The sequence below is a fragment of the Petromyzon marinus genome, chromosome 59 (assembly GCF_048934315.1).
Source record: "Petromyzon marinus isolate PM22_M1 ecotype Great Lakes invasive population chromosome 59, UKy_Petmar_22M1.pri1.0, whole genome shotgun sequence".
NCBI classification, from domain to species: domain Eukaryota; kingdom Metazoa; phylum Chordata; class Hyperoartia; order Petromyzontiformes; family Petromyzontidae; genus Petromyzon; species Petromyzon marinus.
Genome location: NC_133725.1, coordinates 5,319,189 through 5,347,123, shown reverse-complemented (window position 1 = coordinate 5,347,123; position 27,935 = coordinate 5,319,189). Strand labels below are relative to the sequence as shown.

Below are 27,935 nucleotides of genomic sequence, written 5' to 3'. Positions count from 1 at the left end.
CCCGTGTAGCCTTAACAGACTGTAGGGGCAAGTGCTGTTAGCGAGCAGCACCTGTGAAGGCCGGAACGGCACACGCCCTGCCGACTTTGTCTCCCGAGTGGCGATGTTTACTACACATCGCACCGGGTACTCATTTGAGGCTGAGTCGACCTACGGAAGGCCCATGACCGGTTCAGATAATCGTGACCGGTGTTGGCCGTGAGCGGGAATCGAACCCGGGTCGCCGGCTCCGTAGCGCACTGCTACACCACCGCTCCCCATACACAAAAGCCTAAGAGATCCCCCCTGTATAGCCTTAGGACTGTTGGGGCAAGTTCTGTCAGCGAGCACCTACGAAGGCCGGCATGGCACACGAGGGAGTGGCTAACCCTGTAGGGTTAGACTGTGGCCGTGCCACCCGAGCTGTGGACAAAACAGCACACCCACAGAGGAAGATGAACACGACTCTCTCTCTCTCTCTCTCCGTCTGCTGAAATGGAATTTTTCGCACTTTTTGTACGCAGCATGGACCGGGTTGTGCTTTTTTCTGCAGTATTTCATTGTTTACGTACGTGGTGATTAAATTTCGATTTAAAGCTTTCGTGACTGCAATGATTCATCTTCTTTGGTTCTTTCGGTAAAGTCACGTAGAATGATAATAAAATAATAAATTGATAAAATAAAATAACACAATAATATTATTGTGTGTTATTATTTTATTATCATTCTACGTGACTTTACCCAAAGAACCAAAGAAGAGGTACGTGGTGATGTTTAGACTTGTGTACCATGAATTTTAGGTGCATCTTGTAATTTTTACCGTTTGTTGCAGTTGAACCCAAATCAAGAGCCGAATTGGCTCACAGGGTAAATCCTAATAAATGAAAGCTGAAAAAAGTGAAACTGCTGAAGCCCTCTTGTCCTGGCAGCAGCAGCAGCAGCAGAGCTGGACACTGGACATCGATCTCCTCGACATCATGCTGCTGACATCATCGTGCGCAAAAAGACACCGCGGGGTTTGTAATTTGAAAGGTGGTCGGACCCATAAAACGAATTTGTGCTTAGGGCCAATGGGGAGGCACCCCCCCCTCCCCCCGCCCCTCAACTGTGTCTGTGTTGAACTTCTTTTACAACGTACGTAGCCAATCACGCTAATCGGAGGTACAGTGTTGAGTCCATGGGCAGTGTTGAGTCTATGGGCAGTGTTGAGTATATGGGTAGTGTTGAGTCTATGGTGCAGTGTTGAGTCTATGGGCAGTGTTGAGTCTATGGGCAGTGTTGAGTCGATGGGCAGTGTTGAGTCGATGGGCAGTGTTGGGTCTATGGGCAGTGTTAGTCGATGGGTAGTGTGTAAGTGTGTATGTGTGTATGTGTGTGTGTATGTGTGTAACGGTTAGCGCGCTGCGCTATGAACCTAGCGACCCGGGTTCGATTCCTGCTCATGGTCAACACCAGTGACGATTATCTGAACCGGTCCCGGGCCTCCCCTAGGTCGACTCAGCCTCAAATGAGTACCTGGTGCGGTGTGTAAACATTGCCACTAGGGAGACAAAGGCGGTCGGGCGTGGTGCTGGCCACCCACCCCCTTGTGTACCGTTCCGGCCTTCATAGGTGCTCGCTAACAGCACTTGCCCCTACAGTCTGTTAAGGCTATATGGGGGATCTTTGTGTATGTGTGTAAGTGTGTATGTAAGTGTGTAAGTGTGTATGTGTGTGTGTAAGTATGTAAGTGTGTATGTGTGTGTGTGTAAGTGTGTAAGTGTGTGTATGTGTGTAAGTGTGTATGTGTGTGTGTAAGTATGTAAGTGTGTATGTGTGTGTGTGTAAGTGTGTATGTGTGTAAGTGTGTATGTGTGTATGTGTGTAAGTGTGTATCTGTGTATGTGTGTGTGTATGTGTATAAGTGTGTAAGTGTGTGTGTATGTGTGTAAGTGTGTATGTGTGTAAGTGTGTATGTGTGTAAGTGTGTATGTGTGTAAGTGTGTATGTGTGTAAGTGTGTATGTGTGTATATGTGTAAGTGTGTATGTGTGTGTGTAAGTGTGTGTGTATGTGTGTAAGTGTGTGTGTATGTGTGTAAGTGTGTCTGTGTGTGTGTGTGTGTAAGTGTGTCTGTGTGTAAGTGTGTATGTGTGTATGTGTGTAAGTGTGTATGTGCGTATGTGCGTAAGTGTGTATGTGTGTATGTGTGTAAGTGTGTATGTGTGTAAGTGTGTATGTGTGTAAGTGTGTATGTGTGTAAGTGTGTATGTGTGTATGTGTATAAGTGTGTATATGTGTAAGTGTGTATGTGTGTAAGTGTGTATGTGTGTGTAAGTGTGTATGTTGAACTTCTTTTGCACCGGCGCTACCCCTAACCCGTGCCGGTTCCTCACCTGCTCCGTGGACTCCACGTGCGTCTGGATCGCCGCCCTCAGCAGCGCCAGCTTCTCGGCGTCCTGAGATGGTGCAATGCAGAAGCCACACCGTCACGACATCACACCGTCACGACATCACACCATCACACCGTGACCGTCACACCATCACGACATCACACCGTCACCGTCACACAATCACGACATCATACCGTCACACCATCACTATATCACACTGTCACCGTCACCAGCACACGATCACGACATCACACCAGCACACACACACACACAGCGTCACCAGCATACACACACAGCGTCACCAGCACACACACACACAGCGTCACCAGCACACACACAGACGCACAGCGTCACCAGCACACACACAGCGTCACCAGCATACACACACAGCGTCACCAGCACACACACACACAGCGTCACCAGCACACACACAGACGCACAGCGTCACCAGCACACACACACACAGCGTCACCAGCACACACACACACAGCATCACCAGCACACACACAGACGCACAGCGTCACCAGCACACACACACAGCGTCACCAGCACACACACACACACAGCGTCACCAGCACACACACAAGACACACAGCGTCACCAGCACACACACACAGCATCATCATCATCATCAGCACACACACACACACAGCATCATCATCAGCACACACACACAGTGTCACCAGCACACATATACAGCATCAACAGCACACATACACACAGCGTCACCAGCACACGATCACGACATCACACCAGCACACACACACACACACGTCACCAGCACACACACAGACACACAGCGTCACCAGCACACACACAGACACACAGCGTCACCAGCACACGATCACGACATCACACCAGCACACACACAAACAGCATCACCAGCACACACACACAACCACAACAACATGTACCGGAGTGTCTGGGTTGTCGAAGGCCTGCACGAAGCGCAGCGAGTGTGAGGAGGTGGAGCGGATGATGTCGGTGCGGCCCAAGTGGAACATCCGCGTGGTGGCGCTCTCGCTGGTGGAGCACACTCCACCGTGCAGCCTGCGCACAGCCACCAGAGCCGCTTGCTCACCTCCCTGCCCACCCACCCACCCACTCACTCACTCGCCCGCTCACTCACTCGCCCGCTCGCCCACTCGCCCGCTCGCCCACACTCACTCGCCCGCTCGCCCACACTCACTTGTCCGCTCGCCCACACTCACTTGTCCGCTCACTCGCACGCCCGCTCACTCGCACGCCTGCTCACTCGCACGCCCACCCACTCGTTCGCCCACTCGCTCGCCCACTCACTCACTTGCCCACTCGCCCACCCACTCAGCCGCTCACTCGTACGCCCACTTGCCCGCTCGCTCGCCCACTCGCTCACCCAGAAACTCACTCACCCACTCAGTCCACCACCTACACAATCACTCATTCACGCACTCACTTACTCAGTTCATCTACCCGCTCGCTCAGAGTCACTCCCCGACTCACTCGCTTCACCATCCACCCATTGACGGACTCACCCACCCAATCACCGAATCACTCGCTGGGCCACTCATTCGCTCATCCCACCCACCCTCTTCTCCGTCACTCATTCGGTCACCGACCTACCCGCACCGATTTACATAATCACTCATTCACCCACTCACCCCGTGACCCCCACATACACACTACAGGTCACCTGTAGTATGCGAGCTGCAGCGCCATCTGGATGAACGCGTCCGGGCTGAGGCCCTGCTGCTTGAGGAAGTCCTTGCCGAACCTCCTGTAGATCAGGCAGCGGATGTCCAGGTCGCCCACCTGGCTGTAGGGGTCCGCCCGGAAGGCATTAATCCTCGCCACCGCACGGCACTGTGGGATGACGACGACGATGATGACGATGACAATGACAATGACGATGACGACGACGACAATGATGACGACGACAATGATGACGACAATGATGACGACAATGACGATGATCTTCTTTGGTTCTTTCGTCCCGACAGGTTTGTTCCTTTCACCTGAAGAAGGCCACTTGTGTTGTGGCCGAAACGTCGTGAGAATTTTATTGTTTTATTTTTATTATTTTATTCTCATTCTACGTGACTTTACCGAAAGCACCAAAGAAGATGAATCCTTGCAGTCACGAAAGCTTTAAATCGAAAAATGACGATGATGACGATGACAATGATTATAACAATGACGACGACGACAATGACGTTGATAATGAAGAGGATGATGACGATGACAATGAAGATGACAATGACGACAATGACGATGATGATGACCACAATAATTCTGCAGGGAGTAATGATGCTGCTGCTGATGATGATACCCACGGTGACGATGACTGTGATGCGGACGTCGCTGATAAATTGGTCCCTGCTGCTGGTGATGATTATGACGATGCTGCTGCTGATGTTTCTGATGATTGTGATGACCATGATGATGGTACTGCTGTCCCAAACGTTGCTCCTGCTGGCTGCTGTTGCTGCTGCTGATAATTATCAAGATGCTCTTGCTGCTGATGGTGCAGAAGATTATTAAACCAAACTATTTTACTAGGAAAGGGTCCACTGAGCTATATAGCTCTTTTTCAGAAACGGACCTGGTCGCAGACGACAGCTCAAAGAGGTGGCCGGCTTATCACGTGGAAATTCATAGCAGCCAAATACTCTGAACGCGTGACGCTGATTCTAAATGCGGACGGGAAAAAGACGCAAGCACCCGAGGAAAAATAAATCCATTGACGGATTGTATTTGACGTAAGCACGTGGGGCCCCTCGGAGGAGGAGGACCCAGAGAAAAAGAATCCACTTCCAAATACACAGCAGCAGCAGGCGTCAGGGTCCGCATCGAAACCACGACGTCCTGTATACCAGGCGATGTAGTCAACATCTCATAGCCACCGCGTTCAGCTGGCCACGGACGACAAAGCCGACGGTGCTGCTGCTGCTGCTACGATGACGACGACGATGTCCGCGACCAATGAGGTCGACGGCGGTGACTGGGGCTCGCTCACATGTCCAGGTGGACCTTGGCCGACTCGATGAGGTCCTTCACGTCCGAGCTGATGTTGAAGTAGAGCTTCCGCGGCGTCTCCAGGCTCGTCGCGCTCGACTGCGGCTCCTCCCACTGCTGCTGCTGGCTGCGAACGAAAGGTGGGCGGGGGGGGGGGGGAGGGGGGGCGGAACTCCTCAGCGACGCGGTGGTCAGGGCTTGGCGGCCAGGCCGGGAGGCGGGGGAACCACCGTGGCTAGGAGATGGTAACTACCTCACCTGCTATACAGGAGGTCGTGGTTTCGATCGTGACTCCAAAGGGCAGGCACCTCCCCCCTGCCCATTGGAGGTGGGGAGGAGGAGTCGGGAGGGGGCAGGAGGCACCGGTGTGCTCGTTGGGACGCAGCAGTGGCGAAATGTTAACTCTCTTGCCTGGTGTACAGGAGGTCGTGGGTTCCATCCTGACCCTGACGCCTGCTGCTGTATATTTGGAGTTTGCGTGTCTCTCTCTCATCATCATCATCACGGTTGCTAGGAGATGTTGACTACCTCGCCTGGTATACAGGAGGTCGTGGGTTCGATCCTGACCCTGACACCTGCTGCTCAATATTTGGAGTTTGCGTGTCTCTCTCGCTCATCATCATCATCATCACGGTTGCTAGGAGATGTTGACTACCTCGCCTGGTATACGCGCATTTCCGAACCGCGCCGTCGCGTCAGGAAGTAAACGCACGCCGATCAAACACGCCCTGCCATAGGCCCCATCGCAGCGCCCCATCGTCCTAGCCCATCGTGCTTACTCACCAGTCGGCCACTGCGTAGTCGGCAATGCGCATGATGGGCACGCCCTCGGCCACGGCGCGCTCATACAGCAGCCCGCATGTGCCGTCCTCGCCCACCACAAACTGGGGGGGGGGGGGGGGGGTGGCACAGCATGGGGGGGTGCGGCGACGGGGCAGCACGTCGCAGGCCAGACACACACACACAGAGACGGCGATGGAGCAATGAGTTCATGGGCAGGTGCGCCGGGTCGATCGCGATACCATCTCAACACGTGGCAAAACAAAGATCCCCCGTGTAGCCCTTAGCAGACTGTCGGGGCACGTGCTGTTGGCGAGCAGCTATGATGGCCGGCAACGCATCACGAGTGGGTGGGTCGCCAGCACCACGCCCGGCCGCCTTTGTCTCCCCAGTGGCGATGTTTACTACACACCGCAGCCGGTACTCGTGTGAGGCTGAGTCGACCTAGGGGAGGCCCAGGACCGGTTCAGATAATCGTCACTGATGTTGGCAGTGAGCAGGAATCGAACTCGGGTTGCAGGGTTCGTAGCGCGGCGCGCTTACCGCTGGACTACCGCTCAACACACGCACACACTCAACAACAAGAACAGCCAGCCATTCGCCATTAAGTGGCGGTGACTTCACCACGCCGCTTGTGCCAGGCCAGGCGCACTCCCGAGGCCACGTGAAGTGTCGAATGCTCGCCGGCAGGAGGTCACGGGACAGACCCAGGTGATATGGGTTGACCGACTGAGATGGCTGGCAGGGTGCACCACCTGTGCCACCTGCTGTGCCAAACTACAGACACACAAACGTCCTGTGTTTGATCTTTCACGAAGCTCATGGTCCACCCTAAAACCGCAACCGCACAAACCACGGCAGCAGCAGCAGCAGCCGCGGATGATACCGGATGCAGAAATGGAAAATTTGAAACTTTCCAGTAGTATCTATCTAGATTTTCCAGCAGTAGTATCTATCTAGATTTTCCAGCAGTAGTATCTATCTAGATTTTCCAGCAGTAGTATCTATTTAGATTTTCCAGCAGTAGTGTCTATCTAGATTTTCCAGCAGTAGTATCTATCTAGATTTTCCAGCAGTAGTATCTATCTAGATTGTCCAGCAGTAGTATCTATCTAGATTTTCCAGCAGTAGTATCTATCTAGATTTTCCAGCAGTAGTATCTATCTAGATTTTCCAGCAGTAGTATCTATCTAGATTTTCCAGCAGTAGTATCGATTTAGATTTTCCAGCAGTAGTATCTATCTAGATTTTCCAGCAGTAGTATCTATCTAGATTTTCCAGCAGTAGTATCTATCTAGATTTTCCAGCAGTAGTATCTATTTAGATTTTCCAGCAGTAGTATCTATCTAGATTTTCCAGCAGTAGTATCTATTTAGATTTTCCAGCCGTAGTGTCTATCTAGATTTTCCAGCAGTAGTATCTATCTAGATTTTCCAGCAGTAGTATCTATCTAGACTTTCCAGCAGTAGTATCCATCTAGATTTTCCAGCAGTAGCATCTATCTATATTTTCCAGCAGTAGCATCTATCTAGATTTTCCAGCAGTAGTATCTATCTAGATTTTCCAGCAGTAGTATCTATCTAGATTTTCCAGCAGTAGTATCTATCTAGATTTTCCAGCAGTAGCATCTATCTATATTTTCCAGCAGTAGCATCTATTTAGATTTTCCAGCAGTAGTATCTATGTAGATTTTCCAGCAGTAGTATCTATCTAGATTTTCCAGCAGTAGTATCTATATAGATTTTCCAGCAGTAGTATCTATCTAGATTTTCCAGCAGTAGTATCTATCTACATTTTCCAGCAGTAGTATCTATCTAGATTTTCCAGCAGTAGCATCTATCTATATTTTCCAGCAGTAGCATCTATTTAGATTTTCCAGCAGTAGTATCTATGTAGATTTTCCAGCAGTAGTATCTATCTAGATTTTCCAGCAGTAGAATCTATATAGATTTTCCAGCAGTAGTATCTATCTAGATTTTCCAGCAGTAGTATATATTTAGATTTTCCAGCAGTAGTATCTATCTAGATTTTCCAGCAGTAGTATCTATCTAGATTTTCCAGCAGTAGTATCTATCTAGATTTTCCAGCAGTAGTATCTATTTAGATTTTCCAGCAGTAGTATCTATCTAGATTTTCCAGCAGTAGTATCTATTTAGATTTTCCAGCCGTAGTGTCTATCTAGATTTTCCAGCAGTAGTATCTATCTAGATTTTCCAGCAGTAGTATCTATCTAGACTTTCCAGCAGTAGTATCCATCTAGATTTTCCAGCAGTAGCATCTATCTATATTTTCCAGCAGTAGCATCTATTTAGATTTTCCAGCAGTAGTATCTATCTAGATTTTCCAGCAGTAGTATCTATCTAGATTTTCCAGCAGTAGTATCTATCTAGATTTTCCAGCAGTAGCATCTATCTATATTTTCCAGCAGTAGCATCTATTTAGATTTTCCAGCAGTAGTATCTATGTAGATTTTCCAGCAGTAGTATCTATCTAGATTTTCCAGCAGTAGTATCTATATAGATTTTCCAGCAGTAGTATCTATCTAGATTTTCCAGCACTAGTATCTATCTACATTTTCCAGCAGTAGTATCTATCTAGATTTTCCAGCAGTAGCATCTATCTATATTTTCCAGCAGTAGCATCTATTTAGATTTTCCAGCAGTAGTATCTATGTAGATTTTCCAGCAGTAGTATCTATCTAGATTTTCCAGCAGTAGTATCTATATAGATTTTCCAGCAGTAGTATCTATCTAGATTTTCCAGCAGTAGTATCTATCTAGATTTTCCAGCAGTAGTATCTATCTAGATTTTCCAGCAGTAGCATCTATCTAGATTTTCCAGCAGTAGCATCTATTTAGATTTTCCAGCAGTAGTATCTATCTAGATTTTCCAGCAGTAGCATCTATCTAGATTTTCCAGCAGTAGTATCTATCTAGATTTTCCAGCAGTAGTATCTATCTAGATTTTCCAGCAGTAGTATCTATTTAGATTTTCCAGCAGTAGTATCTATCTATATTTTCCAGCAGTAGTATCTATTTAGATTTTCCAGCAGTAGTATCTATCTAGATTTTCCAGCAGTAGTATCTATTTAGATTTTCCAGCAGTAGTATCTATCTAGATTTTACAGCAGTAGTATCTATTTATTTTCCAGCAGTAGTATCTATCTAGATTTTACAGCAGTAGTATCTATTTAGATTTTACAGCAGTAGTATCTATCTAGATTTTACAGCAGTAGTATCTATTTATTTTCCAGCAGTAGTATCTATCTAGATTTTACAGCAGTAGTATCTATTTATTTTCCAGCAGTAGTATCTATCTAGATTTTACAGCAGTAGTATCTATTTATTTTCCAGCAGTAGTATCTATCTAGATTTTCCAGCAGTAGTATCTATATAGATTTTCCAGCAGTAGTATCTATCTAGATTTTCCAGCAGTAGTATCTATCTAGATTTTCCAGCAGTAGTATCTATTTAGATTTTCCAGCAGTAGTATCTACCTAGATTTTCCAGCAGTAGTATCTATCTAGATTTTCCAGCAGTAGTATCTATTTAGATTTTCCAGCAGTAGTATCTATCTAGATTTTCCAGCAGTAGTATCTATCTAGATTTTCCAGCAGTAGTATCTATCTAGATTTTCCAGCAGTAGTATCTATCTAGATTTTCCAGCAGTAGTATCTATCTAGATTTTCCAGCAGTAGTATCTATATAGATTTTCCAGCAGTAGCATCTATCTAGATTTTCTAGCAGTAGTATCTATATAGATTTTCCAGCAGTAGTATCTATCTAGATTTTCCAGCAGTAGTATCTATCTAGATTTTCCAGCAGTAGTATCTATCTAGATTTTCCAGCAGTAGTATCTATCTAGATTTTCCAGCAGTAGTATCTATCTAGATTTTCCAGCAGTAGTAGTGTCGTGCGACTGGTCATCCATAACAGAGACCGTAGTGCAACATGTAATGGTGCAATGCCCCTAGCCACAAACACGAAGAAGGCGACATCACAGCGATGATGATGATGATGATGATAAAACATCTCCGCCGGCTCCCGATGCGGTTGTCCGCTGGCTTGACCACCTGAATGTGACATTGTAAGTTGCTGGCTCTGCGTCAACATCAGCAGCCTCATGACACGAAGATGAAGATCGCCGTCATTATCTCGCACGGACACAGGTGAGGCCCGGTCGTCACAGCCCTCATCTCTCCATCGTCGTCGTCGTCACGTTCTCCTCAAACCACCAAGTGATGGCCGTCATCGCCATCGTTCTGGCGAAGCCGGTCGTAATCACACCCGCGAAACGTCACAGCGCGCTTATTGTAAATGTCGCGGCTTAACTCTCCGCCACGCACCGGTGTGCTGAAGTAGTGACTCTGTCAGAAACGCAGCCACTGCTCGGCACCCACATCAGCAGCCCGTGCGACAGAAGACGATGCCGACAGACATGCTTCGCACGCACGCACGCACGCACCTGCAGCGTCTTGTCGAACCAGCGGTTGCCCGAGTTGGCGTGGCTGCCGCCCCCGTGCAGGATCTCCGCCGACATGCGGCTCAGCTGCATGTCCTCCTCGCCCGTGGTGGGCGGCATCGGCGCGTCCAGGCACACGGCGAAGATGCTCTGCTGGATGACGCGCGTCGATTCGCGGTTCAGCTTGTCTGCGACGCGCACACGCAGGGCAGAGGGCACGTGTCACACGCACGGGGGCAAGTGCACGTGTCACACGCAGGGCAGAGGGCACGTGTCACACGCATGGGGCAAGTGCACGTGTCACACGCAGGGCAGAGGGCACGTGTCACACGCGGGGGGCAAGCGCACGTGTCACACGCATGGGGCAAGCGCACGTGTCACACGCATGGGGCAAGTGCATGTGTCACATGCACGGGGCAAGCGCACGTGTCACACGCATGGGGCAAGCGCACGTGTCACACGCAGGGCAGAGGGCACGTGTCACACGCACGGGGCAAGCGCACGTGTCACACGCAGGGCAGAGCGCACGTGTCACACGCAGGGCAGAGGGCACGTGTCACACGCAGGGCAGAGCGCACGTGTCACACGCGGGGGGCAAGTGCTGCTGGCGAGCAGCTATGAGGACCGGCACGGCACACGAGGGGGGTGGGTGGTCAGCATCCACGTCCGGCCCGCCTTTGTCTCCCCAGCGGCGATGTTTGCACACAGCAGTAGCGGGTAAGTCATTTGGAGGCCCAGTCGACCTAGGGGAGACCCAGCACCGGTTCAGATAACCGTCACCGACGTTGGCCGTGAGCGGGAATCGAACCAGCGCCGGCGGGTTCATAGCGCAGCGTGGCGCGAACCACTACGCGACCGCTCCCCACGCATGGCACGTACACGCAAAGACAAACACACGTACCTACGCACGTACACACAAAGACAAACACACGCACCTACACGCAAAGACAAACACACGTACCTACGCACGCACACACACACAAAGACAAACACACGTACCTACGCACGCACACACAAAGACAAACACATGTACCTACGCACGTACACACAAAGACAAACACACGTACCTACGCACACACACACAAAGACAAACACACGTACCTACGCACGTACACACAAAGACAAACACACGTACCTACGCACGTACACGCAAAGACAAACACACGTACCTACGCACGTACACACAAAGACAAACACACGTACCTACGCACACACACACAAAGACAAACACACGCACCTACGCACGTACACACAAAGACAAACACACGTACCTACGCACGTACACGCAAAGACAAACACACGCACCTACGCACGTACACACAAAGACAAAACACACGTACCTACGCACGCACACACAAAGACAAACACACGTACCTACGCACGCACACGCAAAGACAAACACACGTACCTACGCACGCACACACACACAAAGACAAACACACGTACCTACGCACACACACACAAAGACAAACACACGTACCTACGCACGTACACGCAAAGACAAACGCACGTACCTACGCACGCACGTACACGCAAAGACAAACACACGTACCTACGCACGCACACACACACAAAGACAAACACACGCACCTACGCACGTACACACAAAGACAAACACACGCACCTACGCACGTACACACAAAGACAAACATACGTACCTACGCACGCACGTACACGCAAAGACAAACACACGCACCTACGCACGTACACGCAAAGACAAACACACGTACCTACGCACGTACACGCAAAGACAAACACACGTACCTACGCACGCACACGCAAAGACAAACACACGTACCTACGCACGCACGTACACGCAAAGACAAACACACGCACCTACACACAAAGACAAACACACGCACCTACGCACGTACACACAAAGACAAACACACGCACCTACGCACAAAGACAAACACACGCACCTACGCACGTACACACAAAGACAAACACACGCACCTACACACAAAGACAAACACACGTACCTACGCACGCACACGCAAAGACAAACACACGCACCTACGCACGCACACACAAAGACAAACACACGCACCTACGCACGCACACACAAAGACAAACACACGTACCTACGCACGCACACACAAAGACAAACACACGCACCTACGCACGCACGTACACACCAAGACAAACACACGCACCTACACACAAAGACAAACACACGTACCTACGCACGCACACGCAAAGACAAACACACGCACCTACGCACGCACACACAAAGACAAACACACGCACCTACGCACGCACACGCAAAGACAAACACACGTACCTACGCACGCACATGCAAAGACAAACACACGTACCTACGCACGCACACGCAAAGACAAACACACGCACCTACGCACGTACGTACACGCAAAGACAAACACACGTACCTACGCACGCACACACAAAGACAAACACACGCACCTACGCACGCACACGCAAAGACAAACACACGTACCTACGCACGCACACACACACAAAGACAAACACACGTACCTACGCACACACACACAAAGACAAACACACGTACCTACGCACACACACACAAAGACAAACACACGTACCTACGCACGTACACGCAAAGACAAACACACGCACCTACGCACACACACACAAAGACAAACACACGCACCTACGCACGTACACACAAAGACAAACACACGTACCTACCTACGCACGCACACACAAAGACAAACACACGCACCTACGCACGCACACACAAAGACAAACACACGTACCTACGCACGCACACACAAAGACAAACACACGCACCTACGCACGCACGTACACACCAAGACAAACACACGTACCTATGCACGTACACACAAAGACAAGCACACGCACCTACGCACGCACACACAAAGACAAACACACGCACCTATGCACGTACACACAAAGACAAACACACGCACCTACGCACGTACACACAAAGACAAACACACGTACCTACGCACGTACACGTGGGACAGACGGTGGACGACCGAAAGACTTCGCTCGGGGCGGGGGGCAGCATGGGTGGGGGGGGAAGGGGGGAGCGATGCGGGGGGGGGGCAGGTGGGCGGCGAAGCGTCGCGGGGCAAGCGCACGCGCACAAAAACAAAGATCCCCCGTGTAGCCTGAACCAGACCGCAGGGGCAAGTGCTGCCAGCGAGTGGCGGCGCCTACGAAGGCCGGCACGGCACACGAAGGGGTGGGGTGACCAGCAGCACCACGCCCGGCCGCCTTTGTCTCCCCGTCAGCTGCCCCCCCCCCCCCCCCCCCCCCACCCACCGCCGCCGCCCCGGCTGGTACCTCGAATGAGAATGTCGTGGCCGGTGCCCCAGCGGTTGCGGTGCTCCGCGGTGAGGATGCCGATGGGCTCCTTGGTGGTCTTGATGGACAGGTTCCAGATCTTCTCCAGCTGCCAGTACAGCTGTTCGGTGGTCAGCACCACGCCTTGACTGTCGTAGACGTCCAGCTGGAAGAACTGCACGCACGCACGCACGCAAGCACGGGTGACTGTGTTATGACTGTTCGTCGTGACACTTTCTTGTCCAGGTGAGACCCCCGCTGAGTCACAAGACACTTGGTTATATTTCAGGAGGGGTTAGGGGGCGGGGGGGGGGGGGGCGATGTTGCTAACTGCTGTGGCGTGATCCTATTTGAGTAATTAGGGGCGCCACGGTGGCTAGGAGATGTTAACTACCTCGCCTGGTATACAGGAGGTTGTGGGTTCGATCCCAGACCCTGACGCCTGCTGTATATTTGGAGTTTGCGTGTCTCTCTCTCTCTCTCTCCCCGTGGTCGTGTGGATTTCTCTCCGGGTCCACCGGTTTTTCCCTCTCTACATTTAGAGTCAACGTCATAAGTTTTGAGTTATTTGGCTGCTGCTAGAAACTTCCACACGACGATGATGATAATCCACCTACGCTGAGCCATCATTTGTGGCCAGGTCGCTTACGAGAAAAAGAGCTGTACATAGCTCAGTGAGCCTTACCTGGTAAAATACAACGTAGATTAGTTTCGATTTAAAGCTTTCGTGACTGCAGGGATTCATCTTCTTGGGTTCTTTCGGTAAAGTCACGTAGAAGGGAAATAATAAAACGTAATAAAATAAAATTCTCACGAAGTTTCGGCCACAACGCAAGCGGCCGTCCTCGGGTGAAGAAACAGAATTGTCGGAAAGACAGCCACAAATGATTGGAGCGCTGTCTTTCCGACAGTTCCGTTTCTTCACCCGAGGACGGCTGCTTGCGTTGTGGCCGAAACGTCGTGAGAATTTCATTTTATTTTTCTCTTATTTCATTATTTCCCATCTACGTGACTTTACCGAAAGAACCAAGAAGAGAGATGAGTTTAATTAGCGGCGTCATTGAGCAACACTGGGGACGTTCTGGGACAATACCAGTGGCGCGGTATGGCTTTGCTCTTTGTCTTTTAGCTACGGGTGGAAACCGGAGAAAGCAACAGAACGGGGAGAGAATACACCAACTCCACGCGCTCACCAACTTACACCACACTCACTCGCTCGCAGACCGTTGGGGGGGGGCAAGTGCTGTAAGCGAGGAGCGCCTATGAAGGTCGGCACTGCACACGAAGGGTGTGGGTGGCCAACACGTCACAACCACCCCCCCACCACCCCCCCCCGCTCCCCATCTCCCCCCCTTTAAACTTTTTTTAAAATTTCACCAAGTAAGGCCCCACTGAGCTGCACGGCACTTTCGCAAGCGACCTGGGCATCATAATCGATAGCTCAACGCAGTGGCTCATCATCATCATCGTCGTCGTCATCGCCGTCGTGTGGAACTTCGTCGCAGCGAACGAATCTAAATAATACAGACGCTCGATTTTCAACGCAGAGGGGAAAAACAAAAACGGAGGACTCGGAAACATAACAACGTGACCACCACCACGGAGAGAGAGACAGAGAGACACGCAAGCTCCAAATATACAGCAGGCGGCACCGTTGGGATTGAACCTACGACCTCCTGCATACCAAGCGAGGTAGTCAACATCTCGCCTACCGCGGCGCCACCCACCCCACCCCCCCCCCCCTTTGTAAGCCCCCCCCCCTTTGATTGATTTACTTGAACAAGAGCCCGGTCGAGAGCGAGAGTGGTGAAGTGGGGCGGAGCTGTGGCGGGAGGGGTGGGTGGTACAGATATTCCACGGACGAAAATCCCGAGGCCAAGGTGCTCAAGGAGCAGGAGAGAGGCAAGGGAGTTGGGTTTTATGCCACCCCCCCCACCACCCTCCCGCCACACTGCCCCCCACCCTTCTAGCAAGGTCACGCCGCTGCAGGGCTGAGAGGCGAGTTCACGTGCGGTCGTCAACGAGGGGACGGCGGTCTCCCCGGGTCCTCCCGTGTGTTTTCCCCTCCCACGTTAAGAATCAACAGCACGCGTCTGGAGCACCTCGCCGCTAGCTCGAAAATTTTCCCCACGTGGTTGAACTATCATTTGCGATGGCCAGGTCGCTTGCATGAAAAACAATATGGCTCGGTGCGGCAACTCACCGGGCAGAAAAAAGAATAGTTGAATCTTCAGTTTCAGCTTGCAGTTTCGCGTGCAAATCGTTAAAACTCGTTTGCAGGTTATAATCTTTACACCACCGTCACCGTCACCACCACCACCACCACCGCATTACCCGGCAGTGTTACTTGAGCGGTGCGCGGTTAAACCGGGTTCCCCAAGCGGCTGTAAATGTGCACGACCCAAACCGAGAGTCGAACCCAGCTGCTCCCTCTCTCTGGCAACACCGGGGGGGCAGGGGCGTGGGGGGCTGGGGGTGGGGGGCTCGCCTGGTAGTTGTGCGCCACGGTGATGTGCTGCGGCTTGTTGCCGCCGCGCTGGAGCGCGTAGTTGACGACGGTGTCGTGGCGCGGGCCCGGCACGCGGCACGACGAGAAGATGCGGCGGTACTGGTCCATGCAGAGGGGGCGGCCCCGGTGCAGGTTCCCCTGCAGGGTCTCGCTGGTGGTGGTGGGGGGGGGGGGGGGGGGCGGAGTGGGCGTACGAGGGAGTCAGGGGGTCGTGGATTCGCACACGACGGGCGGGCGGGCGGGCGGGCGGGCGGTAACCCCGTCGTGTTGCGCAGAGCGGCGTTCTTCGCCGCAAGGTTCCCGCTGGCAGGCCCCACGGTGGCCTCCCAGTGGTTTCAAATAACGCGGCGGCCCTTCTCGCACCGATGATGTCTTACCGGCGAAACTGCCCCCACCCCCCCCGGTCTGAAGATTAGCGAGGAACCACTGCGGCGGTGTAGACGGTCAGCGGAGACCCCGACGAGTACGGAGAGACTCCCGCACGGGGGGACGCTGGCACAGAGCGGCAACGGTTGGCACATTCTGATCCCAACCCCCCCCGACGACATATCAGAAGAACTGGTACGTCGTCGGCACGGGAAAGCGTCAAAGGCTACACGGGGGAGGCGGGAGAGGAAGAGGAGAGAGGGGAGGGGGGGGGGGAAGGGATCTCTCCGTTTTTGCTCGTCCACTCACCCATCGACGAGGGCCTTGAATCTCAGCACCGCGCTGATGAGCTTGGCCGCGAACCTGCACAACGACGTGGGGGGGGGGGTGGAGGAGAGACGCGCACGCCGGAGTCACGGGGCCGTCTCGCTCGCGACGCAACGCGATCGACGGATTCCGTCGCTCCATCTCCAGGTCGGTGGGGCGCCCCCCCCCCCCTCTCTCTCGCCCACAGCTGCCCGCGGGCCTCTCTGGGTCTGGGTGGGGGGGGGGGGTCGGAGTTTTAACAACAACTAAGGAAATTTTGATTTAAAGCTTTCGTGACTGCAGTAATTCATATTCTTAGCTCTTTCGGTAAAGTCACGTTGAAGGGAAACAATAAAATAATAAAATATATATATAAAACAAGAAAAATTCTCACGACGTTTCGACCATAACACAAACGGTCGGCACATTTTATTGTTTCCCTTCAACGTGACTTTACCGAAAGAGCTAAGAATATGAACAACTAAGGACTCAACTGTTTTGTATTTGAACCAGGTGCAGCCCACTGAGCTGCGTAGCCCTTTATGAGAGGCGACCTGGCGATGTCCCCCATGGGTGGTGTCGCCCGCCCAACTTGGCGGCGCCCGCCAAGTCGGCCACCGCCACCCACGGCCGGGCGCCGCTGAAGGATGCTCGTTGCGGGACTCGGGACAAAAATCGGAACAACAAAAAATGCCCCCACTGAAAGAAAGGAAAAAAATGTCACGCCTCTAATGCGGAAAGTTCTGAAAGCCGGGAGGGAAAGCGACGGATTTTGTCTCGGGAGTGCTGAAGGAGGCCGCACCTGAGCTGGCCCTGCGTGTCATGGAAGTCCTGTCTGGGCAGCACGACGCCCGGGTTGGAGTGGACGGCCAGCGAGCAGCGATTCTCCAGGAAGGTCGTCTTCATCCACCACTCCCGCAGCTGTGCGGGGAGATGGGAGGGAGAGAGGGGGGGGGGGGGGGGGCGAGGAGGGGGAACGTGGGGAACAAGAGCGGAACACGGGACACAGGACTGCGTGGGGATACACGGGGATGTGGGGGACGTGGGGACGTGGGGACGTGGGGACACGCACAGGGACGTGGGGACACTCACGGGAATGCGGGGACACGCACGGGGACGCGGACTCACCCAGTTGTCGGAGCGCTGAGCCTTGCGCTCCAGCCGAGCCTGCAGCACCTCACCCAGGCCGCCCGATTTGCCGAAATTCTCGACGACGCGGTGCGTGTACACCAGCTCCTCAGGAGGCACCAGCGGCTCCAGGGCCTGGGTGTCAGGGCGGCTGTCAGGGCGTGCGAGCTTTCTGCCAGTCATCTCAGTCAGTCAACGCACGGCACCTGCTGGGTCTGCCCCGTGACCTCCTGCCAGCGGGCGTTCGACACTTCACGTGGCCTCAACGTGCACCTAGCCTGGCACAAGCGCCGTGATGACGTCACCGCCACTTAGTGTGGCGAATGGCGGTTGTTGTTGTTGTCAGAGTGTGTGTCAGACAGTGACACAGTGCGCCTCATATCAACTTTGTAGGATGACGACTATGAACCACGCCAGTAAACCACGCCATGGGCAGCGAAGTGGATGCCTGCAGTCGGCGGCAGTACAGAAAGTTGGCAGAAGACGGCCCTTCAAACAATAGAGACAAATTGCCCGGAAGTGACCGGGGGGCAGCTCGGAGGTTAGAGACAGGGGGGAGCCGGCACCGCCGAGAGCCTGGGTTCCAACCCAGGTTCAGCCACCGCGTGCGATTGAACCGGGTCCTCAAGTGATAACGTTTGTGTGTGAATGTAGAACTTCTTTACTCGCGCCGTACGTAGCCAACCGTGCTAAACGGAGGTGCAGTGTTGAGTCTATGGGCAGTGTTGAGTCTATGGTGCAGTGTTGAGTCTATGGTGCAGTGTTGAGTCTATGGGTAGTGTTGAGTCTATGGGCAGTGTTGAGTCTATGGGCAGTGTTAGTCTATGGGTAGTGTTGAGTCTATGGGCAGTGTTGAGTCTATGGGCAGTGTTGAGTCTATGGTGCAGTGTTGAGTCTATGGGTAGTGTTGAGTCTATGGGTAGTGTTGAGTCTATAGTGCAGTGTTGAGTCTATGGTGCAGTGTTGAGTCTATGGGTAGTGTTGAGTCTATGGGTAGTGTTGAGTCTATGGGCAGTGTTGAGTCTATGGGCAGTGTTGAGTCTATGGGCAGTGTTGAGTCTATGGGCAATGTTGAGTCTATGGGCAGTGTTGAGTCTATGGGTAGTGTTGAGTCTATGGGCAATGTTGAGTCTATGGGCAGTGTTGAGTCTATGGGCAGTGTTGAGTCTATGGGCAGTGTTGAGTCTATCGGGAGTGTTGAGTCTATGGGGAGTGTTGAGTCTATGGGCAGTGTTGAGTTTATGGGTAGTGTTGAGTCTATGGGTAGTGCTGAGTCTATGGGCAGTGTTGAGTCTATGGGCAGTGTTGAGTCTATGGGCAGTGTTGAGTCTATGGGTAGTGTTGAGTCTATGGGTAGTGCTGAGTCTATGGGCAGTGTTAGTCTATGGGCAGTGCTGAGTCTATGGGCAGTGTTGAGTCTATCGGGAGTGTTGAGTCTATGGGGAGTGTTGAGTCTATGGGCAGTGTTGAGTCTATGGGTAGTGTTGAGTCTATGGGTAGTGCTGAGTCTATGGGCAGTGTTGAGTCTATGGGCAGTGTTGAGTCTATGGGCAGTGTTGAGTCTATGGGCAATGTTGAGTCTATGGGCAATGTTGAGTCTATGGGCAGTGTTGAGTCTATGGGCAGTGTTGAGTCTATGGGCAGTGTTGAGTCTATGGGCAATGTTGAGTCTATGATGCAGTATTGAGTCTATGGGGCAGTGTTGAGTCTATGGGTAGTGTTGAGTCTATGGTGCAGTGTTGAGTCTATGGGCAGTGTTGAGTCTATGGGCAGTGTTGAGTCTATGGGCAATGTTGAGTCTATGGGCAGTGTTGAGTCTATGGGTAGTGTTGAGTCTATGGGCAATGTTGAGTCTATGGGCAGTGTTGAGTCTATGGGCAGTGTTGAGTCTATGGGCAGTGTTGAGTTTATGGGGAGTGTTGAGTCTATGGGCAGTGTTGAGTCTATGGGCAGTGTTGAGTCTATGGACAGTGTTGAGTCAATGGGGAGTGTTGAGTCTATGGGCAGTGTTGAGTCTATGGGTAGTGTTGAGTCTATGGTGCAGTGTTGAGTCTATGGGTAGTGTTGAGTCTATGGGTAGTGCTGAGTCTATGGGCAGTGTTGAGTCTATGGGCAGTGTTGAGTCTATGGGCAATGTTGAGTCTATGGGCAGTGTTGAGTCTATGGGTAGTGTTGAGTCTATGGGCAATGTTGAGTCTATGATGCAGTATTGAGTCTATGGGGCAGTATTGAGTCTATGGGCAGTGTTGAGTCTATGGGCAGTGTTGAGTCTATGGGCAGTGTTGAGTCTATGGGCAGTGTTGAGTCTATGGGCAGTGTTGAGTCTATGGGTAGTGTTGAGTCTATGGTGCAGTATTGAGTCTATGGGCAGTGTTGAGTCTATGGACAGTGTTGAGTCTATGGGCAGTGTTGAGTCTATGGGTAGTGTTGAGTCTATGGTGCAGTGTTGAGTCTATGGGCAGTGTTGAGTCTATGGGTAGTGTTGAGTCTATGGGCAGTGTCGAGTCTATGGGTAGTGTTGAGTCTATGGTGCAGTGTCGAGTCTATGGGCAGTGTCGAGTCTATGGGCAGTGTTGAGTCTATGGGCAGTGTTGAGTCTATGGGCAGTGTTGAGTCTATGGGCAGTGTTGAGTCTATGGGCAGTGTTGAGTCTATGGGTAGTGTTGAGACTATGGTGCAGTGTTGAGTCTATGGGTAGTGTTGAGTCTATGGGCAGTGTTGAGTCTATGGGCAGTGTTGAGTCTATGGGCAGTGTTGAGTCTATGGGTAGTGTTGAGTCTATGGGTAGTGTTGAGTCTATGGGCAGTGTTGAGTCTATGGGCAGTGTTGAGTCTATGGGTAGTGTTGAGTCTATGGGCAGTGTTGAGTCTATGGGTAGTGTTGAGTCTATGGTGCAGTGTCGAGTCTATGGGCGGTGTTGAGTCTATGGGTAGTGTTGAGTCTATGGGTAGTGTTGAGTCTATGGGCAGTGTTGAGTCTATGGGCAGTGTTGAGTCTATGGGTAGTGTTGAGTCTATGGGCAGTGTTGAGTCTATGGACAGTGTTGAGTCTATGGGCAGTGTTGAGTCTATGGGTAGTGTTGAGTCTATGGTGCAGTGTTGAGTCTATGGGCAGTGTTGAGTCTATGGGTAGTGTTGAGTCTATGGGCAGTGTCGAGTCTATGGGTAGTGTTGAGTCTATGGTGCAGTGTCGAGTCTATGGGCAGTGTCGAGTCTATGGGCAGTGTTGAGTCTATGGGCAGTGTTGAGTCTATGGGCAGTGTTGAGTCTATGGGCAGTGTTGAGTCTATGGGCAGTGTTGAGTCTATGGGTAGTGTTGAGACTATGGTGCAGTGTTGAGTCTATGGGTAGTGTTGAGTCTATGGGCAGTGTTGAGTCTATGGGCAGTGTTGAGTCTATGGGCAGTGTTGAGTCTATGGGTAGTGTTGAGTCTATGGGTAGTGTTGAGTCTATGGGCAGTGTTGAGTCTATGGGCAGTGTTGAGTCTATGGGTAGTGTTGAGTCTATGGGCAGTGTTGAGTCTATGGGTAGTGTTGAGTCTATGGTGCAGTGTCGAGTCTATGGGCGGTGTTGAGTCTATGGGTAGTGTTGAGTCTATGGGTAGTGTTGAGTCTATGGGCAGTGTTGAGTCTATGGGCAGTGTTGAGTCTATGGGTAGTGTTGAGTCTATGGGCAGTGTTGAGTCTATGGGCAGTGTTGAGTCTATGGGTAGTGTTGAGACTATGGTGCAGTGTTGAGTCTATGGGTAGTGTTGAGTCTATGGGTAGTGTTGAGTCTATGGGCAGTGTTGAGTCTATGGGTAGTGTTGAGTCTATGGGCAGTGTTGAGTCTATGGGTAGTGTTGAGTCTATGGGTAGTGTTGAGTCTATGGGCAGTGTTGAGTCTATGGGCAGTGTTGAGTCTATGGGCAGTGTTGAGTCTATGGGCAGTGTTGAGTCTATGGGCAGTGTTGAGTCTATGGGCAGTGTTGAGTCTATGGGTAGTGTTGAGTCTATGGGCAGTGTTGAGTCTATGGGCTGCGTTGAGTCTATGGGTAGTGTTGAGTCTATGGGCAGTGTTGAGTCTATGGGTAGTGTTGCGTCTATGGGCAGTGTTGAGTCTATGGGTAGTGTTGAGTCTATGGTGCAGTGTTGAGTCTATGGGCAGTGTTGAGTCTATGGGTAGTGTTGAGTCTATGGTGCAGTGTTGAGTCTATGGTGCAGTGTTGAGCCTATGGGCAGTGTTGAGTCTATAGGCAGTGTTGAGTCTATAGGCAGTGTTGAGTCTATGGGTAGTGTTGAGTCTATGGGCAGTGTTGAGTATATGGGTAGTGTTGAGTCTATGGGTAGTGTTGAGTCTATGGGCAGTGTTGAGTCTATGGTGCAGTGTTGAGTCTATGGTGCAGTGTTGAGTCTATGGGCAGTGTTGAGTCTATGGGCAGTGTTGAGTCTATGGGTAGTGTTGAGCCTATGGGCAGTGTTGAGTCTATGGGCAGTGTTGAGTCTATGGGCAGTGTTGAGTCTATGGTGCAGTGTTGAGTCTATGGGTAGTGTTGAGTCTATGGGTAGTGTTGAGTCTATAGTGCAGTGTTGAGTCTATGGTGCAGTGTTGAGTCTATGGGTAGTGTTGAGTCTATGGGTAGTGTTGAGTCTATGGGCAGTGTTGAGTCTATGGGCAGTGTTGAGTCTATGGGCAGTGTTGAGTCTATGGGCAATGTTGAGTCTATGGGCAGTGTTGAGTCTATGGGTAGTGTTGAGTCTATGGGCAATGTTGAGTCTATGGGCAGTGTTGAGTCTATGGGCAGTGTTGAGTCTATGGGCAGTGTTGAGTCTATGGGCAGTGTTGAGTCTATCGGGAGTGTTGAGTCTATGGGGAGTGTTGAGTCTATGGGCAGTGTTGAGTTTATGGGTAGTGTTGAGTCTATGGGTAGTGCTGAGTCTATGGGCAGTGTTGAGTCTATGGGCAGTGTTGAGTCTATGGGCAGTGTTGAGTCTATGGGTAGTGTTGAGTCTATGGGTAGTGTTGAGTCTATGGGTAGTGCTGAGTCTATGGGCAGTGTTAGTCTATGGGCAGTGCTGAGTCTATGGGCAGTGTTGAGTCTATCGGGAGTGTTGAGTCTATGGGCAGTGTTGAGTCTATGGGTAGTGTTGAGTCTATGGGTAGTGCTGAGTCTATGGGCAGTGTTGAGTCTATGGGCAGTGTTGAGTCTATGGGCAGTGTTGAGTCTATGGGCAATGTTGAGTCTATGGGCAATGTTGAGTCTATGGGCAGTGTTGAGTCTATGGGCAGTGTTGAGTCTATGGGCAATGTTGAGTCTATGATGCAGTATTGAGTCTATGGGGCAGTGTTGAGTCTATGGGTAGTGTTGAGTCTATGGTGCAGTGTTGAGTCTATGGGCAGTGTTGAGTCTATGGGCAGTGTTGAGTCTATGGGCAATGTTGAGTCTATGGGCAGTGTTGAGTCTATGGGTAGTGTTGAGTCTATGGGCAATGTTGAGTCTATGGGCAGTGTTGAGTCTATGGGCAGTGTTGAGTCTATGGGCAGTGTTGAGTCTATGGGGAGTGTTGAGTCTATGGGCAGTGTTGAGTTTATGGGCAGTGTTGAGTCTATGGGCAGTGTTGAGTCAATGGGGAGTGTTGAGTCTATGGGCAGTGTTGAGTCTATGGGTAGTGTTGAGTCTATGGTGCAGTGTTGAGTCTATGGGTAGTGTTGAGTCTATGGGTAGTGCTGAGTCTATGGGCAGTGTTGAGTCTATGGGCAGTGTTGAGTCTATGGGCAATGTTGAGTCTATGGGCAGTGTTGAGTCTATGGGTAGTGTTGAGTCTATGGGCAATGTTGAGTCTATGATGCAGTATTGAGTCTATGGGGCAGTATTGAGTCTATGGGCAGTGTTGAGTCTATGGGCAGTGTTGAGTCTATGGGCAGTGTTGAGTCTATGGGCAGTGTTGAGTCTATGGGTAGTGTTGAGTCTATGGTGCAGTATTGAGTCTATCGGCAGTGTTGAGTCTATGGACAGTGTTGAGTCTATGGGCAGTGTTGAGTCTATGGGTAGTGTTGAGTCTATGGTGCAGTGTTGAGTCTATGGGCAGTGTTGAGTCTATGGGTAGTGTTGAGTCTATGGGCAGTGTCGAGTCTATGGGTAGTGTTGAGTCTATGGTGCAGTGTCGAGTCTATGGGCAGTGTCGAGTCTATGGGCAGTGTTGAGTCTATGGGCAGTGTTGAGTCTATGGGCAGTGTTGAGTCTATGGGCAGTGTTGAGTCTATGGGCAGTGTTGAGTCTATGGGTAGTGTTGAGACTATGGTGCAGTGTTGAGTCTATGGGTAGTGTTGAGTCTATGGGCAGTGTTGAGTCTATGGGCAGTGTTGAGTCTATGGGCAGTGTTGAGTCTATGGGCAGTGTTGAGTCTATGGGTAGTGTTGAGTCTATGGGTAGTGTTGAGTCTATGGGCAGTGTTGAGTCTATGGGCAGTGTTGAGTCTATGGGTAGTGTTGAGTCTATGGGCAGTGTTGAGTCAATGGGTAGTGTTGAGTCTATGGTGCAGTGTCGAGTCTATGGGCGGTGTTGAGTCTATGGGTAGTGTTGAGTCTATGGGTAGTGTTGAGTCTGTGGGCAGTGTTGAGTCTATGGGCAGTGTTGAGTCTATGGGTAGTGTTGAGTCTATGGGCAGTGTTGAGTCTATGGGCAGTGTTGAGTCTATGGGTAGTGTTGAGTCTATGGGCAGTGTTGAGTCTATGGGTAGTGTTGAGTCTATGGGCAGTGTTGAGTCTATGGGTAGTGTTGAGTCTATGGGTAGTGTTGAGTCTATGGGCAGTGTTGAGTCTATGGGCAGTGTTGAGTCTATGGGCAGTGTTGAGTCTATGGGCAGTGTTGAGTCTATGGGTAGTGTTGAGTCTATGGGCAGTGTTGAGTCTATGGGCAGTGTTGAGTCTATGGGTAGTGTTGAGTCTATGAGCAGTGTTGAGTCTATGGGTAGTGTTGCGTCTATGGGCAGTGTTGAGTCTATGGGTAGTGTTGAGTCTATGGTGCAGTGTTGAGTCTATGGGCAGTGTTGAGTCTATGGGTAGTGTTGAGTCTATGGTGCAGTGTTGAGTCTATGGGCAGTGTTGAGCCTATGGGCAGTGTTGAGTCTATAGGCAGTGTTGAGTCTATAGGCAGTGTTGAGTCTATGGGTAGTGTTGAGTCTATGGGCAGTGTTGAGTATATGGGTAGTGTTGAGTCTATGGGTAGTGTTGAGTCTATGGGCAGTGTTGAGTCTATGGTGCAGTGTTGAGTCTATGGTGCAGTGTTGAGTCTATGGGCAGTGTTGAGTCTATGGGCAGTGTTGAGTCTATGGGTAGTGTTGAGCCTATGGGCAGTGTTGAGTCTATGGGCAGTGTTGAGTCTATGGGCAGTGTTGAGTCTATGGTGCAGTGTTGAGTCTATGAGCAGTGTTGAGTCTATGGGCAATGTTGAGTCTATGGGCAATGTTGAGTCTATGGGCAGTGTTGAGTCTATGGGCAGTGTTGAGTCTATGGGCAATGTTGAGTCTATGATGCAGTATTGAGTCTATGGGGCAGTGTTGAGTCTATGGGTAGTGTTGAGTCTATGGTGCAGTGTTGAGTCTATGGGCAGTGTTGAGTCTATGGGCAGTGTTGAGTCTATGGGCAATGTTGAGTCTATGGGCAGTGTTGAGTCTATGGGCAGTGTTGAGTCTATGGGTAGTGTTGAGTCTATGGGCAATGTTGAGTCTATGGGCAGTGTTGAGTCTATGGGCAGTGTTGAGTCTATGGGCAGTGTTGAGTCTATGGGGAGTGTTGAGTCTATGGGCAGTGTTGAGTTTATGGGCAGTGTTGAGTCTATGGGCAGTGTTGAGTCAATGGGGAGTGTTGAGTCTATGGGCAGTGTTGAGTCTATGGGTAGTGTTGAGTCTATGGTGCAGTGTTGAGTCTATGGGTAGTGTTGAGTCTATGGGTAGTGCTGAGTCTATGGGCAGTGTTGAGTCTATGGGCAGTGTTGAGTCTATGGGCAATGTTGAGTCTATGGGCAGTGTTGAGTCTATGGGTAGTGTTGAGTCTATGGGCAATGTTGAGTCTATGATGCAGTATTGAGTCTATGGGGCAGTATTGAGTCTATGGGCAGTGTTGAGTCTATGGGCAGTGTTGAGTCTATGGGCAGTGTTGAGTCTATGGGCAGTGTTGAGTCTATGGGTAGTGTTGAGTCTATGGTGCAGTATTGAGTCTATCGGCAGTGTTGAGTCTATGGACAGTGTTGAGTCTATGGGCAGTGTTGAGTCTATGGGTAGTGTTGAGTCTATGGTGCAGTGTTGAGTCTATGGGCAGTGTTGAGTCTATGGGTAGTGTTGAGTCTATGGGCAGTGTCGAGTCTATGGGTAGTGTTGAGTCTATGGTGCAGTGTCGAGTCTATGGGCAGTGTCGAGTCTATGGGCAGTGTTGAGTCTATGGGCAGTGTTGAGTCTATGGGCAGTGTTGAGTCTATGGGCAGTGTTGAGTCTATGGGCAGTGTTGAGTCTATGGGTAGTGTTGAGACTATGGTGCAGTGTTGAGTCTATGGGTAGTGTTGAGTCTATGGGCAGTGTTGAGTCTATGGGCAGTGTTGAGTCTATGGGCAGTGTTGAGTCTATGGGCAGTGTTGAGTCTATGGGTAGTGTTGAGTCTATGGGTAGTGTTGAGTCTATGGGCAGTGTTGAGTCTATGGGCAGTGTTGAGTCTATGGGTAGTGTTGAGTCTATGGGCAGTGTTGAGTCAATGGGTAGTGTTGAGTCTATGGTGCAGTGTCGAGTCTATGGGCGGTGTTGAGTCTATGGGTAGTGTTGAGTCTATGGGTAGTGTTGAGTCTGTGGGCAGTGTTGAGTCTATGGGCAGTGTTGAGTCTATGGGTAGTGTTGAGTCTATGGGCAGTGTTGAGTCTATGGGCAGTGTTGAGTCTATGGGTAGTGTTGAGTCTATGGGCAGTGTTGAGTCTATGGGTAGTGTTGAGTCTATGGGCAGTGTTGAGTCTATGGGTAGTGTTGAGTCTATGGGTAGTGTTGAGTCTATGGGCAGTGTTGAGTCTATGGGCAGTGTTGAGTCTATGGGCAGTGTTGAGTCTATGGGCAGTGTTGAGTCTATGGGTAGTGTTGAGTCTATGGGCAGTGTTGAGTCTATGGGCAGTGTTGAGTCTATGGGTAGTGTTGAGTCTATGAGCAGTGTTGAGTCTATGGGTAGTGTTGCGTCTATGGGCAGTGTTGAGTCTATGGGTAGTGTTGAGTCTATGGTGCAGTGTTGAGTCTATGGGCAGTGTTGAGTCTATGGGTAGTGTTGAGTCTATGGTGCAGTGTTGAGTCTATGGGCAGTGTTGAGCCTATGGGCAGTGTTGAGTCTATAGGCAGTGTTGAGTCTATAGGCAGTGTTGAGTCTATGGGTAGTGTTGAGTCTATGGGCAGTGTTGAGTATATGGGTAGTGTTGAGTCTATGGGTAGTGTTGAGTCTATGGGCAGTGTTGAGTCTATGGTGCAGTGTTGAGTCTATGGTGCAGTGTTGAGTCTATGGGCAGTGTTGAGTCTATGGGCAGTGTTGAGTCTATGGGTAGTGTTGAGCCTATGGGCAGTGTTGAGTCTATGGGCAGTGTTGAGTCTATGGGCAGTGTTGAGTCTATGGTGCAGTGTTGAGTCTATGAGCAGTGTTGAGTCTATGGGCAATGTTGAGTCTATGGGCAATGTTGAGTCTATGGGCAGTGTTGAGTCTATGGGCAGTGTTGAGTCTATGGGCAATGTTGAGTCTATGATGCAGTATT

The 27,935-nt window shown here is 50.9% G+C and overlaps 1 protein-coding gene across 2 annotated transcripts in view; it reads right to left on the bottom strand.

Moving 5' to 3' along the window:
• The window catches only part of LOC116955344 (carnitine O-acetyltransferase-like), a 53,747-nt gene that overhangs the window by 9,006 nt on the left and 16,806 nt on the right, over window positions 1-27,935 (bottom strand). For both annotated transcript variants that reach the window (XM_076053040.1, XM_076053041.1), the window contains exons 3-13: window positions 18,186-18,320; window positions 17,860-17,978; window positions 17,061-17,114; window positions 16,365-16,536; window positions 13,877-14,051; window positions 10,589-10,773; window positions 6,128-6,228; window positions 5,346-5,471; window positions 4,023-4,145; window positions 3,265-3,400; window positions 2,354-2,416 (exon numbers count right to left, since the gene is read on the bottom strand). In XM_076053040.1, coding sequence (XP_075909155.1) covers window positions 2,354-2,416; window positions 3,265-3,400; window positions 4,023-4,145; window positions 5,346-5,471; window positions 6,128-6,228; window positions 10,589-10,773; window positions 13,877-14,051; window positions 16,365-16,536; window positions 17,061-17,114; window positions 17,860-17,978; window positions 18,186-18,320 — 1,389 coding nt within the window. The remainder of the gene's footprint in view (window positions 1-2,353; window positions 2,417-3,264; window positions 3,401-4,022; window positions 4,146-5,345; window positions 5,472-6,127; window positions 6,229-10,588; window positions 10,774-13,876; window positions 14,052-16,364; window positions 16,537-17,060; window positions 17,115-17,859; window positions 17,979-18,185; window positions 18,321-27,935) is intronic.